This window comes from Myotis davidii, unplaced genomic scaffold (genome assembly GCF_000327345.1).
Source record: "Myotis davidii unplaced genomic scaffold, ASM32734v1 scaffold496, whole genome shotgun sequence".
Classification (NCBI taxonomy): domain Eukaryota; kingdom Metazoa; phylum Chordata; class Mammalia; order Chiroptera; family Vespertilionidae; genus Myotis; species Myotis davidii.
The window spans coordinates 5,764,029-5,773,576 of NW_006289398.1; the positions used below are offsets into that span (position 1 = coordinate 5,764,029).

General features: G+C 52.1%; 1 protein-coding gene across 1 annotated transcript in view; it reads left to right on the forward strand.

Annotated features, from left to right (window-relative positions):
* The first annotated feature begins 766 nt into the window (after positions 1-766).
* Positions 767-9,548, forward strand: part of ITGA1 (integrin subunit alpha 1) — a 100,413-nt gene continuing 91,631 nt past the window's right edge. Inside the window, exons 1-2 of the mRNA XM_015562608.1 lie at positions 767-882; positions 5,671-5,826. Coding sequence (XP_015418094.1) covers positions 767-882; positions 5,671-5,826 — 272 coding nt within the window. The remainder of the gene's footprint in view (positions 883-5,670; positions 5,827-9,548) is intronic.

The window sequence follows — 9,548 nt, forward strand, 5'->3', positions numbered from 1 at the left end:
GCTCAGGACCTGCTGGTGGAGGCAGATAGCTTGCTGACACATGACGTCATCCCAGATGAAAGGGCTCTGCAAGGCGAGGTGGATGGAGCCAGACTTCTCCTTACGTAACTGCCCCGGGAAGCGCCAATTGTTCCAAGGAGACGCTGCCCTGGATGGGGTGCTTTTCCCAGAAAATGTAAATTCCTGCATTGGAGACGATGGTGTCATTTCCAAACACGGGTGCTGCCTGTGTGCTCTCTGCTCCAGGCCCTCGACGGCCTCCCCTTCCTTCTGTGTTTATTTCCTGGGTCTTCCCCTCGCAGTCTTTGGCTCCTCCGTCTCCAGCTGGCACTTCTGGTAAAATAATCATCCCAGAACCCAAGTCAACAGGAATGCTGCCGTACTGCCGTGTTTTGGGACAGATTCCGTTACACGTTTGATCAGATTTTGTCTTTTAAAGCAAACATTAAGAATCACTCAGCTAATTTAAGATTTCAGGTGCACAGCATTGCCACTCTGAAGAGGTTTCCTTGCTATTACAAGGTGAGAAGAAGAGCTTCCAGCGTGCACCAACTTTCATCATCAAAATGTGTTTCTTCCAACTCCCCCGAGTGCCTCCGAGTTAAAAATATTTCATCTAAATTCTGGGGGAAAACACATAATAAACTTGGAGTTACTGTTGGTTTTCCTGGACTTGCAGGTGGAGGCAAGAACATTGAATGGTGAGAGGGACGGAGCCAGACTTTTTCTTACATCAAGTCTGGAATGGCTGATGCATCGCAACAGCATGACAGTGTACACGTGTGATGTGGGGCGTTCGTCTCCCTCCGAGCTGCCGGGGGTGGACTCCCCCAGCTCTGGGGACACGGGCCCTGCTGCTCCCACCTCGGGCTTGCTGCCCAGGTGCGCTGTCTGATTCTCAGGGGGCTGAGGACAGTGGCCCAGTTAGTGTGGCCTGGATATAGAAAGAGTCTAGAAGAGCCACTGCAGGCGGGCATCCTGTCCTCGGACCAGACGTTAGATCTTTAGATTGTCCCTGGACGGGGAGAAGCCTGACTCGCTGTGACCCGAGGACTGAGATCAGGGGTGGGCAACCTTTTTGTGAGTGCGTGCCAAAACCAGCAAAATCTCTGACTCAGAATCCTTCAGCGTGCCAACCCTAATTTTTTGAGAACATGTTACACCTACTTGGTATCTCTTAAGGTTTATGTGAAGAACCCTGAAGAAATAATAACATTCACTCAAGCAATAAAAACACAGTCTATGATGATGAAGAATACATTTATTTTTAATGTATACAGGTACACTGATAGTCTGACAGAAAACTTTATGACTCCGTTTGACATTATCAGTGGGACTTTTGCTGCTGCATCACTGATGACAGAGATTTTACATCAGGCTTCTATTTCGTGACCTTCAGAGATATGCACGAGCTACTACTTTCATCTGTCTGGCTACTCCTATTACGAGACTTAACAAAATTCATCACTGAGAACAAAGATTCACAAGCGCATGTGGATGAAACCAAAACATGGTCGGACCTAGGAAGGCAGGGAGAGTTAAGGCAGAGGCATAGAAATTGCTCTTCCCCTCTCTCGTCCATCCATGTCTATGGTCTTTAAGATAACTTGTTATGTAAAATTATTTATTTATTGAAGATGCACCTACACTGAACTTATCTGAAAAATAAAAAAGTCGATATTAAGAAAAAGATTGTAAATGGAAGGTTATAAGAGAGGGTTTCACGTGCCAGCAAAAGTTATTGGCGTGCCATGTTTGGCACGCATGCCAGGGGTTGCCCACCCCTGACTGAGATGGTATCGTACACACACATCACTCTCGAGGCTTGAGGTGGGGCTCCAGGGCATGTGGCTGCAAGAACTGGCCCCCACCTCACAACTTCTTCATGCACCTGGACCTTCTTCGTCACGTCGCCGCAGCTGCTGCAGGAGCAGGACGTGTGCTGTGGAAATGAGTCACAAACCCGCGGTGTCACACTTCTGTGTCACTTGTTGAGATCCGAATGGTCTTCAGATGGAGGAATCCTCTTCCACAATAAAGCTCACGGCCGCCTAGTATGTTGGCTCCTTGGATTTGCCTCTGGAACCTGTTAGCGCATGTGCTGGGCATGCTCTGTGGGCGATGCAGCATTTGTGCTGCTCGTGGCAGCCAGGACCCGCAAGGGGTCTGTAAGCTCGTGGCAAATAGGATGAGCGGAGGCTCCTGGCGGCTCAGTCATTCGCGGGGTTTTCCCGGGGAGGCTGCAGGAGCTCCGCAAACAGGAGCACCGCCTGTTGTAACGTTTCATCTGTAGGATCTGGCAGGTATTCAGCCCACGGTACAGGCCTGATGAAAGAAGCAGTTGAGTAAATATAACTGAATAAATCAACGAGAGGGCAAGGTTTAAGCCCAGGTTCATGCACCTCTAAAGATCACCCTCTTTCTACACTACCAAGAAATTTGCTCTGAAACCATTAATTAACAATAACACAACTACTACTTCTAATCTTAGTATCGTAGCATCACTTCACTCTATACAAAATAATAAATATGTTAATTTCATGACTTACCTTTTTATTTCTGGACTAGAGGTGCAGTGCACAAAGTTCGTGCACTGTCAGGGCCCCTAGTGGCTGCCAGTTTGACCTTTCTGCCCCTGGTCAAACTCCTGGACTAACTCCCGGTGGAGGGAACAATTTGCATACTACCCTTTTTTATATAGGATAGGATAAGCGTGCAGGAAGTTGTTGAAATCAATCCCATTTTAATGTGTATCCCTCATCATCATGTAGTCGACACCCTCTTGCCTCGGGCTTCGGGTTTCACCTCTTCGAGATTCATTGGCTATTCGGCGCGCCAATCTGGATGTCACTAGGTCAGAATTGGGGACCACCCTGGGAGAGACGGGCTTCGTCGCCGAGAAGGGAGCCATCAGACAGGCACAGTGACTTTTCTGGCGACTCGGAGGATGGGGCGGAGGGAGGCGCTCCCTGCACCAGCGAGTTGCTGCCCCCTGGTGATGCCCAGGCTTTGCCCCCTCATTCAGCTCTTCCTGCCGGTCCCAGCCTCCCACACTGCGAGGCCACAGATGACTCAAGCCTCCTGGCCCCGTGGAGGCTTCCGTTGACCTGGGTTGTGTTATGTTGACTAGTGCAACAGCACTGAGTCACAGGAAGTCTGTGATGGGGCTCAGATGCCCACTGCTGACGTCCTGTCTGCCACCGGCACAGCTGGGCCTGGACACACCCCGCCCTCCGAGTCCAGCTCGCTACAGAGAGTATGACCGCCGTCCTGCCCCACCCACACTGAGTGGCCAGCTCAGTGCCGTTATTTACATGAAGTTCGCAGGCAGAAAACCCCGCACGGCTGCTGGCCATCCCGTGGGAAAGGGGCAGGAAATGTACATACCTGGGCCTGTCTCCTGCCCACCCATCTGCACCCGCCTCCCTCCCCTGCAGCCAAGTGCCCCGAGGCCTCACTACCACACTTGTCTTGTGCTCCGTCTTCTTACTTGCAGAGACCCTCCCAGACCCTGGGGACCTGCTTTCCCCTCGCGGCCAAGTCCCATCTCCCCTCAAAGACCCAAACCTTCCGAAGCAAGATGAGGCGGCTCCCAGGTCCCTCGCGGTTCCCTGGCCCCGTCCCCCTTCGGGGCGCCAGCATTCACGCCCCGAGGGTGTCCCCGCGCCTCTGTGTGCCAGGAGCTGGGCTGTTGTGAGAGGGAAGCAGAAAGATGAGTCAGCGAACCCCTGCCTGTAAGACTTTTCCGTCGTAGCTGCAGAGAACACATGGATGGATGGTCACCAGATGGGAGGGCGGTGGGAGCGGGTGAGAACAGTTACTGGGTTAGGAAGTGCAGACTGGCAGTTCTAAGAATAGTCCCGGGGTGTGCGGACCGGCAGCCGGAGCACAGTCACTCATGGGGTGGTAATTAGGTGTGGTGCCAGGTGGGTACTGGGTGTCAGGTGATCACTCCGTAAGTTAGAGCGATGTCTGATCACATGGCGTCCACCTGAAGCGGATATAATAGTGTACATCAACTGCGCTCAAAAAATAAATGCAAAAATTAAAAATAAATTAAAGGCTTTTCCAATCTAGGAAACAAAATGTAAATAGTGTTTGCTAATTATCTCTGTGAGAGGCTTTCTAAAATCAAAGGGGAGGGTTAGTCATTGAAAGATGATTTTCGGGTGGGGAGACCAGGGAAGACTATAAGCCTGTACACATACTTATCTGTTTTCTCAGAAATAGATACACATCATTTTCTTCCTTTAAGAACAAAATCCTATGTACCAAAGAAACACCTGGTATCGTTACCAGGATTTAAAGATGATGAATTAGAACATAGAATGAACTAGAGCAGTGATGGCGAACCTATGACTCGTGTGTCAGAGGTGACACATGAACTCATTTTTCTGGTTGATTTTTCTTTGTTAAATGGCATTTAAATATATAAAATAAATATCAAAAATAGAAGTCTTTCTTTTACTATGGTTGCAAATATCAAAAAATTTCTATATGTGACACGGCACCGGAGTTAAGTTAGGGTTTTTCAGAATGCTGACACGCCGAGCTCAGAAGGTTCGCCATCCCTGGCCTAGAGCCTGGACCTAGACTTCCTTTGTGGAGGGTTTGCAGTGGGTGGCCGGGGTGGGGCGGGGGGCATTGTCCAGGACACCTGCAGCTATTTTGTGCTTGTAGCAGAGGCATGTGGGTGCAGCGGCTCTGACCGTGCCGTGCGCTGATTCTGTGTGGAGGGTCTCGGAGAAGAATTCCAAGCTCCACCCAGAGGAACCCTCGGCCACTTCACAGGTACTGTGAAGGCAGCACCACGCAGAACCCTGTGGAGAGAGTCTCACGCGTAAAGGGTTTCCGAGACCTGAACTACAAGGGCCTGGGGGAGGCTCCCCCTCGGTGAACGCCGAGTGTGCTCAGGCGTCGCCTAAACTCTTGATGTGCCAGCGATGTCTCCACAGCGGCCGTGGGGCACCCAGCCCCACTGTGAGGAGCCAGTGCACCAGCTGCGCGTCCACCCACGGCGTCGCCGGGAGTAGGAAGCAGCGAACCGTGGGCCTGCGCAGGAGGCCGCCTCGGGGTGGACCTCCTGGCCTTCCCTGGGAGAACGCTTCCTCTCCCGACGGTTAGCTGGATGCGAGCCTGCGGTGTGGTCAGACGGGAGCCTAGAGCTGTGCGCGTCTCCCTGGCGCCCCGGGCTCCTGGGGGCACGCTCTGTGGAAACCCGTGTCCCCACAGTAGCCCACCGTGAGCCGCGTTTCTGCTCATTGTAAAATCCCAGCCTCTGGGAGCGATCAGATGCTAAATTACTGTGGGGTTTTGCTTGAATGTCAATGTGCGTACTCTTCAAAGCCATTGTGTTGATTTCTGGTCAGTAGTACAGTTCATATCAGAGATCTTTCTTTTTCGTATATGTATTTTTTTTTATTAATTTCAGAGAGGAAGGGAGAGGGAGAGAGAGAAACATCAATGATGAGAGAGAATCATTGACTGGCTGCCTCCTGCGTGGCCCATACTGAGGACCAAGCCCACGACCCAGGCATGTGCCCTGACCAGGACTGGAACCCTGACCTCCTGGCTCCTCGGTCAGCGCTCAACCGCTGAGCCCCCCCCCCGGCGGGGCCCACAGACCTTTCTTGGATCCCTCCATCTTTGAGCCGTTGCTCTCGCTCATAGAGCTCCACGTCACCTGACTGTTTTCCCTCCCACAGTTGTGCTCCGCCTCTGCGTGGCCTTCAACGTGGACGTGAAGAATTCGCTGACCTTCAGCGGCCCCGTGGAGGACCTGTTCGGCTACACTGTGCAGCAATACGAAAATGAGGAAGGCAAATGGTAAGCCAGGCGCGGTGGGGTGGAGCCGTGGAGTTTCCCACAAGGTCGTGAGAGCACCCCCTGGGCTCCCGCGGGATCGCGGAGATTCGGCAGAATGACCCGCTGACAGCCGAGATGCCCTCGGTCACCTGGTGATGGGCCCTGACAGAGTGAAGCAGGAAAACGGTCTTGGCGACATTAAAGGAAGGGAGGCGATCGTTTTTGTTCCTCTTAGAGAGAGAGAGAGAGAGAGAGAGAGAGAGAGAGGGAGAGGGAGAGAGAGAGAAAGAAACAAGGACCTCCGCTGGGTTGACGTCCGGGGAGGTCCTTGTCCATAAAGTCCTCGTCCTGTAGCAATGGGTTATGGCGAGAGCACTTTCATCGTCCCGATAGAGGCGCTGGCACGCAGGGGAGAGGCTGGGGGGCAGGTGAGGTGCTGCCCTTGAAGGGTGAGCGTTGCTGCCACGGTGGGATATCGGGCTTATGTTTGGGCGCTTTCCGGAACTGCTGAGTTTGGTCTACGGGTTGTAGTGAGCCTTCCTGAGTTCCCATCACATGCTTTAAACACGGGAATATGGTGGCGCTCACCTCAGGTCGGATTTGAGGCCCCTTCCAGGTGTGCAGCATCATCATGCAATGTCTGTAAACACCCCCGAATGATCGCCTCCCCCGGCCGGGGTGGCTCAAGGCGTAGGGCGTTGTCCCTGCACCCTGAGGTGGCCGGTTCGATTCCCATTCAGGGCCCAAGCCCAGGGTGCGGGCTGAATCCCCAGTCGGGGAGCCTGCTATAGGCAGCCAATTGATGTTACACTCTTCCAACGTTTCTCTCTCTCCCTCTCTCTTCCTCTCTCTCTAAAAAGAAAAATAATGATCACCTGCAGAAGTCTAGTTACCGTCCTTGGCCATGCAGCTGACAGGGCAGGAGGAAACCGTTAGAGGTGATGGACATGTTTATGGCATAGACTGTGATGGCTTTATCTCCAAACTCAGCCAGTTGTATACATTAAATTTATACAGCTTTGTATATTTATTTTTATTTTAGTAAAGTGCTTCAAAATAAAATAAAATAAAATAAAAAGAATAGAATAAAAAGAATAGAATAAAAAAGAATAGAATAAAATAAAATGAAATGTTGCTGCCCCAGGGAAATGTAATCACTTAGGGCCAGAGCTGAAACTACAACTCCAGTCTCTCCACACCCAGCCGGGTTGCTTTTTCTCCAGTAAAACTACACTGAAAAGTGACTGTTGACAAGACTGTCTTTGCAGCACCACACGCTCCTTATTAATGGGTGTGAGGCTTTGTGAGCACTTGACTGTATATGGTGTCAGACACTTTCTTTAAAAAATATATATTTTATTGATTTTTTACAGAGAGGAAGGGAGAGAGATAGTTAGAAACATCGATGAGAGAGAAACATTGATCAGCTGCCTCCTGCACACCCCCTACTGGAGATGTGCCCGCAACCCAGGTACATGCCCTTGACCAGAATCAAACCCGGGACCTTTCAGTCCGCAGGCCGATGCTCTATCCACTGAGCCAAACCGGTTACGGCAGGTGTCAGATACTTCAATTCCACTTCGACATTCCATGTTTACAATGATTTTATGGGAAAAAGGTGTGAAAAGTCAGGGCAACAAAAACAGTGTGGGCAACTGAGCTTAAAAGTGAGCAAACGTCACACTTCTCTGTGGCCAGGCCTCCAGGGTGCCGTGGTGGCCACATATTGTTCCGAAGAGACCCGGGCAAAATCCATGTCAGAAACATGTTTGCGTGTTCTGTGTCTATAGAACCTAGGGGACGTACTTGAAGAAACGGGCTGTAAGACAACAGACAGATTTGGGAGAACACAGATTCTGTTATTTTTCTCCAGAGGTGGGCGCCTTCGTAAATCGTATTTACTGCTCGTGTTCTGGGCGTTCATCAACCTCGGATTATTTTTAAATCATCCTGCCCCGTCTTCCATCTTGGCCGAATTGGCCTGGAGAAGGAGCCCTCGCTGCCCAGGACTTGTCTGTGTGTGAGCGAAGCTGTGCTTCACTTGTTTAGAAAGAACTCGAAGTGAGCAGAACAGGCCGGTGCCGTTCCCGGTAGGAGTTTACGGGGAGCGTGACTTCCCTCCCCTTTGGCCCCGACCCGCGCTTCTCGGCACAGAACGGGCTGTGTCTCTGAGTCTCTGAGTCTCTGAGTCTCTGACGGAGACCAGCTGTGCTCCTTGGGGGGAGGGGGGCGGGGGAGGGGATGAGAGCCGAACCCGCGAGGAATCGCACTGCGGTGCCGCCGAGGAAAGTCCCCAAGCGCCGGCTTGGTGAACAGCTGTGCTTCGACGAGAAAAAGCTGACATGAGCTGCGCACTGGAAGCCTCCAGATTCTGGAAGATTCCCAGGTCCGGCCGCTGGGCAGCCGCGGGTGCTGGTGTGGGCCCTCCCTCCTCTGGCTTCCAGCCCCCAGCAGGTGCACCCCCCTTCTGGTTGCCGCTCCCACAGCCTCCCCGAGGGCGCCAGTGACCTCACGGCCTGCATTCTCGCAGTAGGTGTTTATGACGTGAATGCAATCCTCGGCCATGTCCACCTCAGACCCCACTGACCCCGCGCCTTCCCCACAGGACGCTGCTGTCTCCCGGTAAGGGCCCCAGAGGGCTCGGGTGACTGAGTCCTGTGTCCCAGGTACTGATGTTTTAAATAAAGCCCAATCCAGCTTGGGGTACACAGACTTTTCTTTTTATTTTTTTCTAATCCTCAGCTAAGGGTATGTTTTATTGACTTTTAGAGAGAGAGGAAGGGGGGGGAGAGAAACATAAATGTGAGAGAGAAACAGCGATTGCTGCCTCCCGTACGCACCCCGACCAGGGATCGAACCTGCAACCTGGGCCTTGTCCTGACTGGGAATCGAACCCGAGACCTTTCGGTGCACAGGGCGACACGCAGCCGGGCCACTCCGGCCCCAGCTAAAAAGACTCCTCAGAGGTTCCAGCAAATGCTCTCCCATGTGTGAGCACATGCTCCTTTCCCATGGCTTACAGCACCTCCGGAAGGTGACGCTTTCTCTTTGCCAAGCTTGTCACTTGTTGGGCTCCCCTCCTCCCCACTCCACCGGTCCTGACCCGAGCACAGCAGCCGATGGGCACTGCCCGGCCCCCCTGGAGGACCAAACACTTCATTTACTCGCTAACAGCTGGCAGGCAGCGTGCGGGCATCGGGCAGTGACTTGGCGTGGACATCGGAGAGGGTTAGGGGAAAAGAGTGTTCCCGAAATGATGTGGACACGAGATAACGACCTCCAGGAGCTATTTTTTACAGCGAAAACGACCATAAACATGACGTGGGGAGTCCGAGACCAGCTACTCTGCAAATAAACAGAACGGTCACTAGGATGTTTATGATCAGCCAGCATGTCTCAGTTTACCACCTTTCATTGGAGCTCCTTGGGTGTTTCTCTAGAGATTAGATCTAGAACGTTCTGTAATCTAAATCTGCTGACAAACCACTGTAATAAATCGGAGTTGATCATGTGGAATCCCCCTTTGAGAGCTTCAGCGCTAACCACCCCGCCTCCGTGAGGAAACCTCAAGCTCTTAGACTACAGAGCACTCAGCACTGAACACTCAGCACCTGAACACTCAGCACTGAACACTCAGCACTGAACACCCAGCACCTGAACACTCAGCACTGAACATCCAGCACTGAACACTCAGCACTGAACATCCAGCACTGAACAGTCAGCACTGAACACTCAGCACTCAA